Here is a 21,327-nt window from a genome sequence, read left to right as displayed (position 1 = left end):
TTTCAATAATGGGGAACAGAAAAATTGACTGATCATAACAATTTAATTTCCTTTCTGAAACAATATGCTTACAATGATAAACGCAAAGTATTGCAATCAGAACTTTAAAAATTGCATCTTTTGTTACTTAATTATATAAATTATCGTTATTTAAAATGTGCACATATTTAATGAACTTTGAAAGAACTCCATAAATATTGGATCTATTCTAGATTCTTCTTCATGTTCTTCAACGTAGAGGTGGGTCGACAGATCATAACAAATCCGCTTATTGGTGGACAGTAAATGTTAGGCTTCATGATTGGTTGAGATACCAGTCGATTGATCGTGCTCATGTGACCTTTGAGTAATTTCTACTGTGAGCGTAGAGTAACGTTGCATATTTGAGTGTTTACTCGTCCCAGGAAAGGGAAAATAAATGCTTGAATAGTGTAATCGAGGTCTAAAAACACATTATTGACAAATTAAAGATACAGTAAAAAGTGTCGCTCAATTGTTAGCAAGTAATATTAGTGTTTAGTGGCGTTATGTGAATCTGAAAAGTCATGGTCGTGTTGTTGTCCTATACTGATGAGTGATTAGCGCGGGAAACTACTAGCGCACAGTGTTTTCTGCTGTCGGAGGTAAGGTACAATGAAAATCGGTATATGTGGAAATTCGTGGTGGAATGTCATCGACATGTCGTTTAATGTGTTGGTAAATACGGTTGTCGACAATTATAAAGTTATTTTCTAATGTTTGAAGTGTATGAGTATGATAATGTTTGTCCTAGGTGGTTTGTTTATCATCGTGCATCGTGTTGTGCAATCAAAACAAGTCGGAGTGTTTTGTAAGTTCTACAGTTCTAACGTCACATATATAACATTTATCATGTATCACAGCCCTGTTGGTAAATAAAAGTAGTGAATGGATATTGTTATGTAACATATGTTACCTGTATATAATAGCTTTAAAACGATATACTGAATTTGACAAACTGCAGTGAAGTACAGTTGGAGTGCTGTCCTTCTTTCCTTGCCAAGGTTATAAATAGGTCCAAGGACAGCGTTTGGAGTAGGCATATTGCACGTGTATGTGTTTTGTCAGCATAATATTATCCCACAACAAATGTGCCCAATCTGAAGGTGACAAAATTATCTTAATATGGCATGGTGATTTGTCTGAATAGAAGTTTTTATTTACAAAATGGAAACTGTTTATTTGGTTCTGTGTTACAGAAAGAAATGTCGGCTCTTTAAGGTGGCAGGAAATAAATCTACAAAACCAACCGTAACATGGCTGATCCTGTGTATTCAGGAGACTTTTTCCTAGATCCAGGATTTACAGTGAAGCAAGAGCCAGTATCAATGGATACAAACAGTTGCATGACAGCAAGTATGCCAATTCCTCCTCGAAAAATGATGGATCTTTCTGAACTGAGGGATTTTGGTTTTGATTTCCTTGACGTATCTTCATCACCATCTACATCTCATGATACTGGCACAGTCACAACTGCAGCACTTCAAGGTTCATCTGCTTTGTACCAAACAATATCAGGTTCATCAATGTGGGGGTCACGACTAAATACAGAGACTGAGCTAAACAGAACTGATACATTCCGCATGGATGATGATGATATTTTTCAAGTTGACAAAGCTGACCTGATACAGGGTCCAACACTGGCAGAACTTAATGCCAATGATGAGAATTTACTTGAAGATTTAAACTTTGATGATCTTCTGCTGCCAGAGGAAAACAGTTATTATATCAGTGTGCCAACAGTAGCTTCACATTCAAGACATGCCATCACAAATGTACCGCCATTAGTGCAAGTCACAAACACAAACTCCAATGCATACAGTAATAGCCAGAACTCTAGCATCTTCACCCCATCATCTTTTCCACCAGCTAGTCTTGGCTTCTACAAAGATTCATTTGCAGCCTCTTCTAGTGTTCCATCTAGCCCTATGGACCCTTTTGGTAAGATAAATAGTAATAGTGCTGTGACATGTTCTGATGCTCTCTCTACAACAAGTCACCATAGTTCAAGTTCCTCCCTTTTGCTGCATTCAGCTGCCTCCTCAGTCACTCCACCCCCCTTAGGTATCAGCCCCTTACAACAGAAACATAGCACTTTGCATGAGCTTCTGTTGAAAAAAGAAGCATTCTCAGCATCTCCTGATCGGCAACTGCTGGGACAGTCTGTTCCTGGCCCTGCAAGTCCCATAACTGCAATGACAGCCTCCTCGGGACTTGATTCAGCCCCCAGTAACCGAATGGGAAGAGGCACTCTCATCGCAGGTTCCAGCTCTCGACTCTCTTCCTCTGCCCCCACACACCTTGGACTGGAGCAGATCTGGCAGCGCAGAGAACCACGCCAACATCTTTTGTCTACTGGTTCTTTAGCTGAAGCAGGATCCACATCTTCTTTGTCAACTGGTATGCCTCGCATGTGTATAACTGATATTCTGTAGGAGGTTTGTGACAAATCTGGGTTCACCAATATGTTGAACATCGATAATTTCTTCAGTTACATTTAATTCCATACTTTCATGCCATGGGCATATTTTTCCAAACACTTTACCAGTTTAAAAGAGGTTTGGTTTCCTTAGACAGAATGTAATGTTACTATAGTAGACATGTCCCTTCTGAGTAGTAGTATTTAGTAGTTTAAGTATAGTAACTTTTAGAGAAACTGAAATTCAGTGATCGATTAGGTGAGTTAAATGATCTGTATTCAATGTGATGTATAGTTATATAAAGTTAATACTGTGAAGAACATATGCAGCTTCTGTATCCTTCCCTTACTTGCTTTTATTATTTTATTGTTAGGAGGTTAAAAACAACCAAATTAGTTGAGTTAGATAGCCATACACTAAGTTATGTAAAACTGAACAGACTTCACATGATTGGCTTTTCATTTAGAAATCTGATTACTCTTATATTTATTTGTAATGACAGGTGGTGTCCTGAGTCCTGAATCTCACGACTTATCACATGATGAAGGCTTTGACTCTGAAGATGATAGTGATCACTATGAAGACTTCTCATCAGATGCAGGTTGATTTATATTGATTAATACTGACATTTCAGAATGTTGTCATGAAGCTATAGGATGAAACGATACATATGTAAATTGCATGTATCATCTACTTCAGGGTACTGATCCCAGCATGGATACATATGCAAAATCACAATTTAGTAATGCTTATGTGCACCACAGTACAGGGAGTGGGATAAACATTGTCATGGTATTTGTAAAAAAATTACTGATATGTATTTCAAGTAACATTTTTCATGACATTATCTGATGAGCTTCAACCAGTGAATTACTTTACATGACCCTCTGATGGGTTGTGACCCAGTTTGAAAAAGACTTCTAGTATACATTCCTCATATAACCCCAGAGGTAGAAAATTACTACTTTCACACGTCATTAATATATATGTATACAAAGGGACCTTTTTCTTTTTACCATTGGTGTCGTGTTTAGTTGCAGCTCTCACTATCTCTTTTTTAGAATCTACAATAAGTGATGGAGAACCTAGTATGTCAAAACTGTCTTCATCCATGACGAAGAAAGAACGCTACTTTTGGCAGTACAATGTGCAAGCTAAAGGACCAAAAGGACAACGTCTTGTACTAAAGACTCGTTTAGAAGACCCGCATGTTCTGAATGAAGTTACAGATCCAGTGTTCAGTCCTGAGTGTTCAGTAAGAGGAATAAAACATAGGTAAGTATTAGAAGTTTTTATAGCACATTTATTGTCTGCCAATACATTTCCTGTTCAGAACAATCTGAAACAAGGAGGTGCTTCATTGCAATTGTTTTTCAACAGTGACTTAGAGCAGTGGTATTCAACCTGGGGTACGCGAATACATCTTAGGAGGTACGTGAAATTTAAAAAAAATATATATATTATTTTATGATAGACACTGAATAATCAGTAATGTGATTTATTTAATTTATTTTAGATGTAGATTATATACTATGTATAACTTGAATTATACACCAACAACTTTGGGGGAACAAAGTTGAAAAGAAATTATATCTGGTGGTACGTGAACGAAAAAAGGTTGATTACTACTGACTTAGAGTATACCATTGTGAAGGTTCAAGAAAACCAGGAGGATTTGGGACTGAATGAGATGCAGCAACTGCTGGTCTATGCTGATGTCAGTTTATTGGGTTAAAACCTAAGATACAAACACAGAAACTCTATTAAACACTTCTGAGGAGCTTGGGTTAGTCTAGAAAATTCAGTATATGTTTATGGCTTACCACCAGAACTGCAGGATAAAGTCATGAGAACAAAAGATAGCTAATAATCCTTTGAAAATATGGGAAACTTTATATTTGGAAATGGTGGTAATAAATGAAAACATTTCATGAAGAGAGAAAATTTTGTAATGAAAAACTGTAATTTTTACTTTTCATATAATTTGGTGTTAATTATGGACTTATGTGTGGTTTCAGTGGTAAAGCAAGGAAAGGAGATGGAAATGATTTAACGCCCAATCCTCGTAAATTGTGCAGTATTGGTAGGGAGCTGGATAAGTTAGGGCGGATAATAAATGACATGACACCTGTAAGTGAATTACCGTTCAACGTACGACCTAAGACACGAAAAGAGAAGAACAAACTTGCTTCCAGGTCAGTGATTTCATCACTGCAATAAAATGTGTTATCACTAATGGGTAAACCATTTAACCAGTTGTTACTAAATTAAAAGTTGCTTATTGCATTATATTTGTTTTACTCGGGGTCATGGCCGCCTTTGTAATTGAAATTGCATTTTTACAAGTCTAGCAGAAATGTGTGAAAGTATATTCAGTGTTATTGGTTGTCACAAAATTGCTACAACCAGTGTGTTTTGAACTTTAACAAGGCTGTTGAGAGCTATGCTAAAAGGTCAACTGGTCACCATCTCTATATGCCTCAGTATGTAGTTGAATAAGAAATCTGTAGTATAGTTTGATCCTTTGAAATTGAGGAAAGATGCTAAAGCAATTGCCTTTGTCTGTTGCATATGCTAAGTTAGATTACAGATTGGCTTGATGTTTCAGAGCATGTCGACTGAAGAAGAAAGCTCAACATGAGGCCAACAAATTGAAGCTGTATGGCTTGGAACAAGAACACAGTATGTATAAACAGATCGATCTTTCAGTTTTACCTACCCCCAACCATCTTAATGGTGTTCTTACAGGCTTCTTCCTGAAATTTGATTTGGAATGTCAAATATATTTCGCGTGGAATAAATACTAATTTTGATCTAACTTTGAGAAGTATGAAACAGTTAAAATTATTGAAAGAAAATAAAATCTTTCCATATGATATTCTGTTTTTCATTACATGATTAAGTTTGTAGTTTCTTGCAGTTGTAGAGAAAAACTTCCTCCTTTTGTGAAAATACAAAAAGTTTGTCACTGAGAGCACATAGAAGTGCTTCAATTTGCCTTGTACTGAGAAACATACTTTTTGTTTCTACTGTTTGAAACTTATTACGAAGAAGATGGCTGTCTTCTGGGTTGTAGTGCTGTGTACTCACCACCATGATGATGGAGGCAGCAGGGACCTGGTAAACTTCTACCAGACTACATGGTGCTATAACTCTGATGACAGCCTGCCATATTCAGACTTCCTGCCATGAAAACCTGAAAGCCTAGTTATTACAAAAAAAATTGTTACAGGGCGTCTCAATGCTGGTATCTCTCAGATCAAACAGGTTTTGGCAGCAAAGGTCACTACAGAAAATCTTGAAAATCAGGAGGAACTTACACAGCACATAGAAAAAGTAGTCAAAACAGCTACAAGTAAGTATACTTTGTGAAGACTCCAGTTACTGACCAAATCTGATCTTGTAAATGGTTAGAGATGCATATCTTAGGACATTCACTCTCTTCAAGTAGTCCTACTGCTTACATAAATAATTGGAACAAATTGACATAGTCTTGAAAGTATTTTGATATACACATTAGGAGGAGACCAGTAGGAAGATAAAATTGGTGGTTTGGTTGAGTAAAGGAAGATCAGTGGACAAAAGTGAGACAAAACTGCAAATTTTAATTATGGGATTGAATTCCTTGATCAGACAGCAATATGACAGTTGAAGTCAAAGTGTAATACTGTTAGATACTGTGACATCAAAAAGTAATGGTTATGGAATACATCACACACAATTTCTTATGTCCAGTGCATGTGCCAGAAGATGATTAAATCCTGTGAGTTCTTGGAATTTTTGTTCCATGAATTACCATTTCAGGTAATATCCATCATAGAACAGATTTTTTTGTAATTTACATGTTATTTTACATAATAAATACTTAAAACCTTAAATTTTTTAAAATGTCTACCATAGACTAACTGATTCAGTTGTACTGGTGTTGCTGTCAGTATTGCATAATTACTAGTAATTTAAAAGTTTTGCCTGGATGACTTCTAATAGTATAGACTTTCTTGATAATCTGCCAGTTTGCCTAGAAACTGACTAACCTTGAAGCACAAGTGCTTAGCTCATATGCACATAGCTGTTCTAACATGTGATCGAAAAACACCAGTAGTTAATTCTCTGTAAGACTTGAGGTTCTCCCAGCGGTGAGTATGAAGATATCTGTCTTCTGGGTTATTGCGCTGTGTAGTCTGGTCGATGTTAACCAACGTTTCAGAGGTCATACTGCCTCCATCATCAGGGCGATGAATATGCCAATCCAGCTCCTCACACCCTATTGGCATATTCATCGCCCTGATGACGGAGGCAGTATGACCTCTGAAACGTTGGTTAACATCGACCAGACTACACAGCGCAATAACCCAGAAGACGGATATCTTCAGTTAATTCTCTGCCAGTAGTGTTGTATGTTATTCTCAACAACAACAACAATAATAATAATATAAGGAATGATGCAAACGGTAGCTGAGGCAAGATTATCAGAGAACAGGTAATTCAAACCAATGAAAATAATTCTTCATAACATTGTAACAAGTAAAAGATGAAATTATTAATGCTGATTTAAAGGGAGGAAGTTATTAAACGTGGTGCCCAGGTTACTGTTAATGGAGTGGCCTTAGTATTAAATATCATGCATATTACTCCAGTAGTGGTTTGAAGGTTAGTACAAGGAAACAGTGTGTTTAGAATGGCATTTAGCATTATGTAATGGCTTCAAGGTTGGGTAAATTCTTTACTCAGTATGTTCTGCTGCTTTAGATATAAAGCTTAAGGGAAAAGTGAACACAAACCAGTGTGTGCATGTAGATATCTGTTTAGTGAGAGAACCTAGTATTTCAGATGTATTCAGTGGTTGGTTTTTAAATTTAAATGATTTAAGCCAAAATGCAGAGACAAATAGTTTCCTGCTTAACATTGTTTTTATTATATTTATTGATAATACTGTTTTACGTTTCTTCCTTTCCTTTCCATAGAATTAAAGATAGCTGGCTATACGACTGACTTTGTTAACCGTGTGTTGGACAAAGTGAAGGGCGGTATACCAGGTGGAGGATTGGATGAGCTATAAATGATACTGGATTCTTATCATCCATGGCTGCTTTCCTATATATCCTCATAAATATTATAGGTATGTATGTACTGTACCAGAAACTTCCAGAAAAATATGCTCTACACAGTACCGAGATTGTATTTTTCATGCAGATGAAATTGCCTGTTTGATAGCTGTAGTAGACGATAAAAGTAGTAGAAATAGTGTTTACACTTTTCTGAGCTGGCCATTACAGACTTAGAGTGAAAGAAGTTAAATGTAGTTCTGTAGTTATTTTTATTATTTGGTGTGTGTTGAAGAGGGAGAAGTATGCTTTCATGCGTGTAAAGCAATATAGGTACGAAAGAGCATTGTAAATGGTGGCAGTTAAAAAAAATACACATTGTTGTAGTACTAAAGGATGACATGCATTTCATAAAAAGTAATAATTAGTTATGGATATGTACTCATGTTGCAGATATTGTTTTTATTTATTTCTGAACTGACCTTTGCTTTCATTTACCATACAAACTCATCCTAGAGCCGGTGAATAAACTGTGTGAAAAATACCTTAAATGAAAATAATTATATTTTCTGTTTAAGTGCCACATACCAATAAATTTGCATTGAATATATGATATTTAAAATATGTGCGTTTTAATAATCTGTGACTGAAATTTGATTTTTAAAAGAATTCAATCCAGTTGTTAAATTACATAGTCATCAGTACTTGTAACAATAACATGTGAAATCCACACCTGGAACTTTTCTAAGACACTACTACTTATATATGAACCATGTTTATTTCTATGTAACTTTGCTAAATTATTTTCATGCCCAGTGTTTGATAAAACTGTGCCATATTGCAATTTTCTATGTCCAAGATGTGAAATATAAGTAGTCACATTTTAAATGTTTGATTTATGGCCAGTTTGAAAGTGTGTAAATACATCAACTGCAGAAAGAATATTCATATTGATGTTTATATGGTTAAACTTATTTTTTATTATAAGCGACTAATTTTGAAAGTCTAATATTACTGCCTTGAAAAGTTTATTTATAACAGAATACTTTATAAGATGTTGTGGTCCTAGTGTGTGTGAGTGTATATATATATATATACATATATACATACACACACACACACAATGTAGAACTTTTATTATTATTTCAGAATGTAGAAATGTATTACATTTTATAGTTTTGTCTCTTTTGGAATTGTAACATTTTTTATGACAATTGCTGCGTTGTCTCATGACCTGTAACATTAATATAGTTCTTATTGTATTTATTGTTGCACATGTTGTAATCTGTTTCTGGGAAATATGCCAGTGATGCCAATTTGTCATTGAAATAATTTTAGACATTGCAAAGTATGTGATATGGTTTTAACAATGGGTAATATTAATTATACCATAGCTTTATAGGAAAACTAGAAACAGATGTTTAACCATTTAACAGCTTTCATCTGTGTAACATTTGCATCTTTGAAGTAATTGACTAGGCACTGAATGATTTGAATTGTGACTGTTTTAATTTGGGCTTTGATACTGTCATTTGTAAATATTAAATTCAACAGACCAACACTTTTGTACACTGCACAGTAACTTTTACATTTTAATATATAATTATTAAAGCAATTAAGTCTTTTTTGGATATGATCAACTGTGTAAGTATGGAGTTCAGTCCAATGTTTCATACTGCCTTTGCATCCATCATTAATGCTGATGTAATGAGTGATATGACTCCATTGTATTTGTACCTGTAACTTCCCAGTCTGTTCTGCTTAACTTAGATATTTTGGGTTACTGGTTGTTGATCCTTTTATGCATTGTTGCAGTCATGTCACCCATCAGATCAACCCTGATGATGGAAGGAGAGTCTATGAAATGTTGGATTGAACTCCATACTTACATCACCTGAGAAGGCATCATTGCATTCTGTTGCTATGAAAGCTTCAAATTTTATATGGGCCACCAGAGATTTTTGTGACCCTGCAACAGTTATTTTGATTAGCATGTGCATGATGCTTTTATTTTACATTCTCACAGTTTCTTCCCCATGTAATGTGATGTGATATTGAATTAACTTTGCCAAGGAGTGTTGTTTTTCATTGATATAAAATACAGTTTTTATTTCTTTTTTATTTAACATGGATGTTTTAAAAGGTAGTTTTTAATTTATTTCATATGAAAATATGTGTAATATAATTTATTTTTATTCTTTTGTAATAATGTTTAGTTGGGCTAATACAGATTTAGTTAAGATGTTAAACATTTTTCAAGAGTATTTATTATAATTTTGTCAGTTCTTTTATAAATGAGAATTTTGCATTTTCTTAGTAGAAAATGTTTACAGAATAGTATATGATAATGCACAAATATCATGTAAACTGTTACTTATGTTGAGATTTGTTCTTGAATATCAAAACTTCTGATCTTAAATGAACCTAAGATAATTGAAAATCTAATTGACATACAGAATTACTCTTTTGTTTGCATTAATTTTCGTAATTTCACTAATTTTGTTATAATTTTAACATTGAAAGCTGTTTAACGTGAGGAGAAGATGGAAGTTTTTGTTGTAGGTTTCATGGGGTGATAAATATTGAATTTTACAAAAGTACAGAGAAACCTTAATTCAATGTCATTCAGTATATATGCAACACAGACACAGAAGCTGCTGTTTCTTTCATATAAACATTAATTGCTGTTACAACAGAGTTCATAGTTAAATTGTATATAAAGATTGTGGTGGATTGTTATTGTCTTCTACATTAGAAGACAAATTTGGAAATTGATTTTGATCTTGTATAGCCAGTAACAGATAATTATATAAATATTTAAAAGTATTATATCATTTTATATTTTAGAATATTGTCACTTGATGTGCATTTTAAGGAATTTTGTAAATGCAGTCCATATATTAAAACAGTAATTTTGTATCCTTAATGTGAAGGTTGGCACCATTGTTCATGCAAATATATTATAATAGTTTCACCTTCGCTATATAGACAAATTGCTTTTGCCAAAAACACTTCTTAGTGTCCATGGTAAAGATCCAAACAGTAACTTAACGCATAGTTCCTACTGATGAATTACATTAAGATACATGGTATATTTAAGATGTATGTTCAAAATAACCTCATGTTAAATATGTATAAAGTATCTAAGCTTATTTGTATTGTACTTATAGAAGATATTTCATAATTTATAAAGGTTTTACAATGTACTCTATTTTGATGATTGGATGGAGTATGTTACTTGCAGTAATAAGTAATATATATTATTAATAACAATGATGAATGCTGTGCAACTACTATAGGATATATTAAAGGAAGGTATTTTACTTGGCCATCATATATTAACATTAAACAAAACCAGTAAAATAAACATATGCTTGAAAATGGAGTGTTGGTGATATGCAATAATCTGTGCTTGGAAAAAATGGAGGCTCGATAAATAATTTCGTCGTCTGGCAGAAGTATGTTTCAACTGTTTTCAGACATCATATGTGTCTGAATTGTTGCAGAATGCTCAACATGTAATGGATGGTAGAAGACATTTTAAAAATTGGATTCATTTATTGTTTCTGAAAATGGACAAGTATGTATTTTTATACACACTAATGGATTGAATAGGTTTAAGGTGGTTTGAAGTAGCTCCCTTACATAACTATGGTACAACCTTGTTGTAATGAGAGCATTACATTGAAATACTGTTGGTGTTAATCAAAACTAAATTTTGTTCTAGCAGCATGTAAATAGAATTGTTTGTACCTAACCCCGGTAATTTTTAAAATTCAGTGCTGTGTATCGGTCATAAAGCTATACTGCTAAGTTTCATCATTGTGATCATAATTTTCATTCTCATATCTTATATGTTTTAGTGGAACCTTTATATAATGAATATGTGACAAAGAAATGTATCATTGAGCTTTTGTCTGAATCAGCATAAATTTTGCTGTATGTTTAACATCAGTAATCTTTAAAATGAATGCTATGTGTACATCATAAAATGATTTTGTTAATCCTCAACGTTGCTTCAATGAGTATCTCTGTCTGATGTAATTTGAAAGAATTTTTTTGCAAGCTAAGCTTGATGGTATATAGTGCAAGTCTTTCCTCATCCCAAAACTATGGATGTGGTTTCAGTTAGAATTAGATGTGCTGTAGTGTGTGTGTGTGTGTGTGTTTTTTTTTTTTTAAAAAAAAAGAGATGATAGGAGGACATATTTATCATAGAATTTGCATTTTACTTCTATTACATGTTATCACCGATACAGTAAACTTCAGTCTTTCAGTGTCTCAGGATAGAGTCCAGTAATGGTCTCTCATGAACACGGTGATGAGGTGATGAAGGGGTTCCATAAATGGCGGGGAATTTTTTCTATTTGAGCAACTCTTACCTTGTCAAGAATGATTTATATGCATGTAGTTATGTCAAGAGTCCTTTAATTTACAGTGATTCATTGCATGTGAACTGATATATTTTCATCTTTGTGATCAGACATTAATTGCAGTACTGTACTTCCATACACAGTTTCTAAGCAACAAATAATTGAGAATTTGAGTTTGTTGGAACTGTCAGAAAAGTTATATTTATAAGAGATTTAGAAAGTGCTTTGTGATTTTGTAACTGGGGAATCTGATTTCATATTAAATTTCAGTATATGAGTGAATAATTAAATTTAAAAATATAATATGTTTGTGAAAGCAGTCTCTCATCCTTAATGGTTGTGATATACCATCACCTTCCATCTTAGGAATGTGGTATGTGAAAATCTTGTTTCCATACTTTGCTATTACTGTCAGATCTATTATTCAGTTTTAGGCAGAGTTAATGTATCTTGCATATATTATTAATCTTGTTATTATATCCAAGGGCACAGTCAATTAAAAGTTTTTAACAACCTTCATTTTCTAATATTGGAGGGCATAAATTGTGTATATTTCTAATGAGTACATTTTTATAGCAAATAAGTCACTAACTGGCTTAGTCTTATATCAAGAAAATTTTAGTTTAAAATATGAATTTTTCTGTATTATTTAAAAGAAATAGTGATGACACTATATAAAAGTTATGATTTTGCTATACGGATACTGGAATAATGCTGTGTTAAATGAGACTGTAGTACCTACAATTCCCATTCTTGCACTTGAGCTTCTCTGAGTGAGATCAATTTATCCATTGCAGGTGGTAAAGCTTTCTTAATTCATTCATCTTTCACAAACTATGAATATGGTAATCATACAATTAAAACACAGTCTGCTGTTTCATTAACAGTAAAGGAAGCTACAGAGGGGCATATTTTCTGGGACAGTTTTGCCTGCATTTTCCTCTATAACCAACTCCATTTATACTGTTGTACATTATAATTGACGCTAAGAAGTGTTTGCCATATTATCATCAATAAATAACCATTCAGATAATCTGGTGGGCTATTGAAATATGTCAAATTTTGTAAATGTAATGTTGCTGCTACTAATGTAATTATATGAACAAGCAGAATGTTTGTTGGAAGGTAAACTGATTGAATTCTCATAGATTAGATTATCAAATATTTTGTTGCTTTTCTCTCAGTTATTTATATTGCTAGTGATCAAGCTAGCATTAGGAAGTTGAAGAGTTATTGGTATAATTACACATTGTTTTATGAGGATTCATCAAATATGGAGTCAATATTTTGAGAGTGCAGCTGCATGCAGGTGTGTTTTGTTTGATTTATTACAACTGTTTGTATGTGTATTTTATAATATAATTGGACAGCTCGATCCCGGAAGCACGTTCTTTCGGAATTGATACAGTTGTCGAAAGAAGAATAGAATTCATTCAGCAGAAAGGAGGACACAGTAACTTTTATTAGTTTAACCATTAATGTATATTGTTGCATGTATTATAACATATATGGGGTAACCATGACCTGCACCAGTGTTATGTTACTAAGGTCTTATTCCTGCTGATTGATGTAATCTAAATGTGTTCAGTTTGTGATAAAAACAAAAGGAGTTTGAAAAACTCTGGATTATGCTCAATGGATACTTTCATCTGATTCACACACACAGTACATTTTTGGAAGGCTAGTTTCCTGAGTGCACTAATTGTGTGATATCTATGTAATTTCAACAGTATGAAGAAGTTACTGGTCTATAGATTCTGTGATTATAGGGTTAATTCAGTATAGTTTAATTTATTTATTTTGTAGCACTACTATGTTTGTTACTACCTTGATTTATCATGTGGTTTCATATGTGGTGGAAACTTACGTTCTGCAGACGTGCATTCAAATTGGCACAAACCTTTCATGTTAGGTAGTGTACAGGATATGCAGACAGAAAATAGTTATGTAAACAATTGTTTCTATATCCTTCCCATTGTTATTACACAATAGAGAATGTTAAGTGTCAACAGTTCAATGAATGGCTTCTAGTGAACAGTAATTATAAATTTTTATTATGGTTATGCGGTGAACAGAAATGCTGGGACCATTCTTGGTCTGATGTTTTGATTGCTTGGAACAAATCAGTTGTCTTTTTTATGCAGTGAACCGCTGCATTTGGATGGGAACAATGCATTTGTACTGTAATGTACAACAGGTCTGTTGTATATAGCTAGTTATGACACCCTTTCATAGGTGTTCAGTCCACAGATGTGATATGAAGCTTTATGGCATTATGATGTCCTATTTCAAATATAAATACTAATAATTATTATTTTAATAATAATGCTGGATGAGAGAACTCAGGAAAATATGTAACTTTTAGGATATGTGCTTGATTAAAGTGAAGGATAGTTCACATAGAAATGCAAACTAAATTGATAGTAAATTCTTATATAGATTCCTTGGTTTCAAAACCATTGTTACATGAAAGCTGCAAAGCAGATAGTCCTATCTTACTCAAAAGTGATGGCAGTAATACTAAATTCCAAACAGTGCATGGGTGGAGGGGCGGGGCATGACAAAGACGATATATTTTATATTTTGTCACTGGTAGAAGAAAGAAAGTTTAATTTTCAGTCTGCAGAAGAAGAATTACAACGAACACTTGAAATGTACATAGCTGTATAACTATATTTATATGATAAAAGCCAAGTAAAATACATAAAGAGTGTACTTCTTCATTGAGATATGTATATACTTTCATGTTTATTTATCAGAATATTTCAGAACAAGAGGCTTTGGGTTCTATAATCCTTCATCAATTGAAAAAGAATGGCTACCACTTTCTTTTGCACAAATAAGATGCTATTCTCAACAGTATAATTTTAAAATACAGCGAGTGATATTCACAGTTGAAGGGTTCATATATTTGTTACCATTTGGGAATTATAAGATCATCTGTGGTGTAAAACTGGAAATTTAAGTTTCAGTCTTTAAAAAGTAATATAGGAAGTAATGTTCATCACAGAAAGCTAGCTGAAGTGAAACAGCTCTGCAGATGGAGGCAATAAATTCCTCTGAAATGTTTGGTATATTCCTACAAGTCAATATGACATTACAACCTAGAAGACACTGACAGCTAATTGCATTGAGCCAGTTTTCAAAATATAGTACATTTTGTTTATGTAGTTAATTTGCATCTTAAGCTTGATACAGTTTGCAGCTCCAAAATACATCATTGACTTTCTGATCATTGTTTAAATCATAGAATTCACCTGCAGTCTGTTGCCAGTTACCAAACTTATAAATTTAAATTACAATTTCAGAACCAAGAAATGTGCGTATGTGAGCAACATGTAAATGTAGGACAACATTTATATTGGATCAGTACATCTCTAAGATCTATCAATTGTACTTACATGAATTAAGTTGTTTCCAAGCGGATGAACCTGCAGCTGCCACCAGATGTTTATTTTACAGAATGGAGAATCACTTGAAAAGTATTTTGAATTGTCTTCTTTGTAGGTAATTGATTTCTCAACACAGAAGTCTGTTCTGGAAGACATATTATTCAAGATAAGTGTTGCTAAATTGCCATAATTTCATTTTACAGTTATAGTAACAGTAAAACAAAGATGAGGAAACTTAAAAACTTAACAAGGCAACATAATTATAGAAACAATTTAGTTTCTCGTGGAATAAATTTGTTTCTTGTTTCTGAAAATAGTTGACTAATATGTTAGTTTTAGTTGAATAAATGGTAAACTAAAGCATGAATGATGAACAGAATGTGAGAGTTATTGATACATTGATGCACCAGGCAATGAATCCACTGCCCAGAATTTCCTGGCACCATGGCCATTATGTCTTCATCCAACTTGAATCTGATCTTTTAGCACCTTCCTTGGGGAACCAAATACTCGTAAGTCACGTGGTGAAAATTGCAACACCTTCCAGTCTGTGGGAATGTGGCGTGTCCCAGATAGTGCAAGCCATGTGGGAACAGGTGTTACATGACCCCCCATGAGCATGTGGGATGCTTTCTCTTGATGATCTGAAGACAGTTCTACAATTGTTCTGTGTTGGTGATGATGTTTGGGTGCTTAAATGCCAGAACAAAAGGGCTGTAGATTCAGGCTGGAAGATATCAAGGCCAAGTTGGTGCAGTTTTTGCAGAAGCAGCTGCCCAGGGAGTTCTTTGCAGAGGAGATCCATCATACCTGGCATGTCAATGGGATGCTTGCCTCAACACCCGTGGACACTTTAACAACCTCTGCTGTTTTGTTCAGAATAATTCCCAGACTGGTTTCATTTGAACCCTTGTGCATAAGAAAGAAAGTTGCTTTCTTGTAGTATCACATGTAAAAGTATTAAACATTTATGTTCATACTTCATATGTGCGCTGTAACTCCACTAGTTTGGGAGTATCTGTATTTGTCTAGTGAAGTGTGCTGTTGGTGTGAACATACATTTCTGTTGCTACAATTCTACCATAAAAATTATAAAGATGATATGGGAAAATGGTTGCTATAGCTGCTATACATTTATGTGTATGTAGTATTTATTGGTTTTATTATGGATTTTTAATGGTGAGAAGTATAATGATATTTTTACACATTGTGTTCATGTAATTATATGAAAGAAAATTACTTCATCAGTAAGCAGACTGTTTATGCAAACACAGATTATACTTTATTTTTCATATAAGAAATGCCAGAGAAAAGGAAGTACTTCATTAAGTCTGAAAATAGGCTGTTATTTGAGGCTGTTACTGTTGAATATGCTCTATTTTTGGTCTAGGAAAAAATTGTGTACACAAATATAGTATATAGGCCTACACAATATGTATTTTATCTTAATAATAGTTCTAAGTCCTACCAAATTATGATCTATTATTCAAGCATGTAAATATTACAGTTACAGCATTAATATTTAAGGATATGTTTAAAACAGCATAATTTAGTAACAATATTATGTCCATGCATACCAATGTTTGAAGTAATTATATCATACAATAGTACAAGAAAATGCTTCTATATAAAGGTTTTCATGTTATTGTTGCCTAACTGCTGCATGTTTACAGCATATAGTTTTCTAATATCTGTATTACTGAAATGGGCTATAGAAAAGAAATTTGATGACTACTGTTCATAATATAAGTATGAGAAAGTATGAAGCTGTCGCTGTTGTTACATTATAGTTTTTAATTTGTTTTATTCAAGAATTTGATTCTAATTAATGTCTTTTGTAGTATTTTCACATTTTAATATAGACAATTTTGTTGTAGATGTTTGGTTAGATGTTTTTACCACTGTAACTCAAGCAGATATTTGCTATTAAATTTGAATACAGGTTAACACCATAACTAAAGTCATCTGAATATATATATATATTAATATTACATTGCCCCAGGAAATGTGAGAAGGTACAATTAGTATTTGCAGGTTTCAAAGCAAATAGGTTCTGTTGGAATGTGTTTTCCACAGGTAAAATGCAACATATTGATATGTAGTTTTATGTACATTATATATTTGCCATAAAGTATATTTTAAAATCACAGTTGTTTCAAATATTATTTTAATGAAATTCCATAATTCCTGATAACAAAATTATTGGAAAAAACATCATATATGTGGCTCTAAATTGTGGTTCCTCATATTTGTTGGGATGTGTCCCCTCCAATTCACATTTCAGGATGAGAGGAGTGCAGTTGGTTTCTCTATATCAGCGTTTCTCAACTTTTTTGCCCTTGCGGTACCCTTGAAATAATATTCATGTCTCAGGGAACCCCTACATAAAAATTATTATATATCATTATTGATATCTTTCTTTATTTTTTAAGGAAAACTTAATATATTTTTTCTGATATCTGGTTTACGCAAAAAATTACTTACGTTTTTCTCAAGTTTATTGAAAATACAAAAAAACTGAAATCAAACTGCCTGTTCAAGAGACCTCACACGGAGGTTTTCATTCACACAAAAAATAAACATTAATAACCAATATCGTATATAACACATAAACAGAACGAAAACTGATAATAACTACTACAATAACTAAATCGTTTATTGACAATGTTAAAAAGGCATAAGATAAATCAAAGTAAAATGTCATATGAACAAATATATGTGTCAAGGAAATTTTATTTTTGAAGCCAATTTAAATAATAAAATTTGCTTTTCTAATGTGTAAACTGTGCTTGTCTTTTGGTACACAAATACTTAATTCGGGGTCGAACTTTAGATAAACACACACGGATTTCATCTTCAACTGAAAGGAGACGATTTCTGTCTTTGGTCTTGATACTTGTTAAATAAGAAAAAGCTTGCTCACACATGTAAGAGGTTGAAAACTGCAGCAATATATTTATTTATTTCCTATGAATGGCAGGATACTCTTCCAGAACTTGTCCAGGGCTAGGTCAGTAAATCTCATCTTGAGTACAGCTCCTGTACACTGACCACTAAAGGCGGTTTCACGCTGGCGCCGTATAGACGTCCCTAAATATATTTCTTATGATTATTATATTTCTAAATGACATAACAGGTTGAAGACTTTATTATAATACCCAAGAATTTTCCGAGAATATGTCGTACGTGTATAGTAAAATTACGAATATGAAATTAAACATAAAAATGACTCAAAAATACATTTACATATGATTAGCCTATTCATCACTAACCCCGGTTGAGAAACGCTGCTCTATATATTATGACCTAAATTATATTATTACTATGCAACAAATTTTTAGATGTTGTCAATCTGACCACTAACTTTAATATGCTGGTGCTGAGGTGGTTGTTTGTAGGGTTTGAGGTTTTCACAACAGTGAGTACAAAGAGGGTAGTCTTTTTGGTTGTAGCGCCATGTAGTCTGGTTGAAGTTTACCAACGTTTCAGATGTCCTAGCTGCCTCCACCATCAGGGCGATGTTAGTAACTGAACAAACTGTCTGCCAGTAAGAACAAGTCCCGTTAAAAGAAATATTACCAAAGTTGAAAGGTACAGCCAAGTCTGACACCAGGAATCAGAAAAACCCATTAATTTTAATCTTCGAACACAGCACAAAGGCTGGTAGGATGTCGTCACAACGCGAAATGAGGGAAGCCATCACCATGCTAGTAACACACTCCAAGTTGTTTAAATAACTCGGAAGAAACTGCGGACCTTGCAGAACCTTGATCCGGGAATGTTTTGGCGTAAAGAGCACTATTTTTTTCAGCGGAATTGTTGGCTGAGTCGAGTTCTGCTCTAGCTCAACACGCGGTACTATCACATTTTATAGTTCTGTCAGTATTAAGCTGTGTTACGATCATGCACGCAAAGACGGTCAATGTCTGCCCAACGAAAATAGATGGTTGAATCGCAGACAAAATGAAAGCTCTGGGCAGGGCAAAACTTGTCCAAGGTACTTATCGATAGCTTCCTTATTAGACGAAGACTCGTAAGCGATCGAATAGGTCTTATTTCAAACCTTCGAATAGTTATCTCGGAACAAAGAACCATAACACATTGAAATGAAAGCAACTAAGATAGTAAGCCAAGGCCAAATTAACTCGATCGGTAAGAGACTCAGAACACCGTGAGATGGTGACCCCCAAGATCATCACGATCTGGTAAGCGAAAATTGTTGCACAGCTAAAGAACCTGGCGCAAAAACTGCAGCAATTGATTAACATTCAACCCATTCCCAACCGGAATTCTGCGCAGTTACCTTTCCATCCGGTGCGCTGATTTGTTAAATAATTAACTATCCAGAGTCGGGGGTCCACAGAAACATGATAGGCCATTTGTATGCTACTACAGCGTCTGAAAACCTCGCGAGAGAGCAGGAACAAGTCGAAGACTACCCGAACTGGCAAGAACAGTCAAATAGGCCTCACGGACAACCTGCGATGTTGAAGAGGGAGGAAATACGGTATGTTCCATCACTGGAGGACTATGCACAAACGAAATCAATTTATCCACATCACTAATACACAGGACCCCACAACCACATATCTCGTATGACAGCCAATCTTTCAAAACGAAATTCGGTTTCATTGCACGAATTCTCAAAAACAGAAACTCAACCTGAAGCTACCAACAGCTGCCTCACCTTACAGCACTTATATCCGGCCGAACAAAACACAATGATGCAAATAAGTAGTGTCAGTAACATGAGCTAACCACGCACTACTACAGGAAGTGTGTGCCACCGTGGTACCACTAAACAGTCGACACGTGAATCAGCCCCTGGAACGTAACACAGACAATACCACTGAAAATACTTACCCCGGTGAACAAAGCATCGACGGATCGTCGTTTACCTAGCAAACCAGCAGCTGAAACAGGATTTTGAAAGCACGCGGATATCAAGCCTTATATGTTCAATGATCGGGAACCGAAGCGAGAATCGACCAACCACTCGCTTAGTGCCAGGGAATGCTGTTGATGACGATTGAAGACAAGGGGGGGGGGGGGGGGGGGCGCAAGCGCCGCAAAACCCTATACAGTCGAAGAAATGTAGGCTAGAAAATATCTATTATACCAAGCGAAAGTGAACGCTCGGCACGTAGGACGGCAATCGGAGTTACGACATATGGCACAGAGTTATACAAAACTCTGAATGTTCTTGTAGAAATTATACACAGAAACTGACATTCAACTAGACTGAAGATGGCTCATCGCCCTGATGATGGAGGCAGCAAGAACCTCTGAAACGTCGGTAAACTTGTACCAGACTATATGGTGCAACAACCCAGAAGACGGATATCTTCAAACTCAACGTCGTGGAAACCTCAAATCCTACACAAACTAGACTGTTATTTGTATTACATATAAGCTAATTTGATGTTTGCTTGTTTTATTTACTCATGCTCTGAGAAGATACTTAAAAGGTGCATTGAACGCACCTGCTTCTTATTCGGGAGGCCTTGGGTTTAAGTTTTGGCTTGAAGACCAGTTATCAGGACTTATGTTCGCCATGGTTTTCCTCAGTTCCTCCAAGCAAATTCCATGGTAGTACAGTGTACTAGGCTGTGACCTCCTTCCTTATATTTACCAATTCATTCGTCATTAATCATCTTGTCATATTCAATACAAACTTTAAAATTAGTCTACCTTGCTTATTTCCATTCCAACATATGTGGAATTATTTTCTGAGTTAACAGACAGAAAGAAAGTATTTTACATTCAAAAGAAAATCATTAGAATAATAACAGACACTTAAGGGACAGCCTTATGTAGAATTATTTAAGAAAATTAATATTCTTCCAGTAGCCAGCAAATTCTTGCTTTCATCATCATTTATGGTGGACATGACTGAAAAGTTTAAACACACTCTCGGATATCCACAACATAAATAAACGATACAAACATAACCTTCATGTGCCAAACACTAAACTCATTAAATATAAAAAAGGAGTGAAATTATGATATTCAATAATCTTCTCATCACTATTAAATTCTGAATCATGATATAAAGAAGTTTAAGCCAGCACTAAAGAGT

At 34.3% G+C, this 21,327-nt stretch overlaps 1 protein-coding gene and 1 long non-coding RNA gene across 3 annotated transcripts; one reads left to right on the top strand and one right to left on the bottom strand.

Moving 5' to 3' along the window:
* The first annotated feature begins 328 nt into the window (after window positions 1-328).
* Window positions 329-17,397, top strand: REPTOR (repressed by TOR). 2 transcript variants are annotated; one of them, XM_087344678.1, is made up of 10 exons: window positions 329-623; window positions 773-829; window positions 1,218-2,418; window positions 2,941-3,039; window positions 3,500-3,713; window positions 4,457-4,633; window positions 5,047-5,120; window positions 5,671-5,793; window positions 7,403-7,557; window positions 9,299-17,397. In XM_087344678.1, the coding sequence occupies exons 3-9, from the start codon at window positions 1,275-1,277 to the stop codon at window positions 7,495-7,497; spliced, it is 1,926 nt and encodes a 641-aa protein (XP_087200804.1). In that variant the 5' UTR covers window positions 329-623; window positions 773-829; window positions 1,218-1,274; the 3' UTR covers window positions 7,498-7,557; window positions 9,299-17,397. The 2 variants fall into 2 exon arrangements, with proteins under 2 accessions (XP_087200804.1, XP_087200803.1); XM_087344677.1 differs by lacking the exon at window positions 773-829.
* LOC147874456 (uncharacterized) lies at window positions 16,508-20,300 on the bottom strand. The gene is made up of 2 exons (XR_015534036.1): window positions 20,112-20,300; window positions 16,508-18,789 (listed from the first exon to the last, which is right to left on the bottom strand). It is a non-coding gene; the product is annotated as an uncharacterized LOC147874456 (long non-coding RNA).
* Between the last annotated feature and the right edge of the window lie 1,027 nt (window positions 20,301-21,327).

The sequence above is a fragment of the Zootermopsis nevadensis genome, unplaced genomic scaffold (assembly GCF_977971745.1).
Source record: "Zootermopsis nevadensis isolate Lab colony 2312 unplaced genomic scaffold, Znev_1.0 Znev_ptg000008l, whole genome shotgun sequence".
In the NCBI taxonomy this organism is placed as follows: Eukaryota; Metazoa; Arthropoda; class Insecta; order Blattodea; family Termopsidae; genus Zootermopsis; species Zootermopsis nevadensis.
This window is presented reverse-complemented; position numbering and strand designations above follow the sequence as displayed.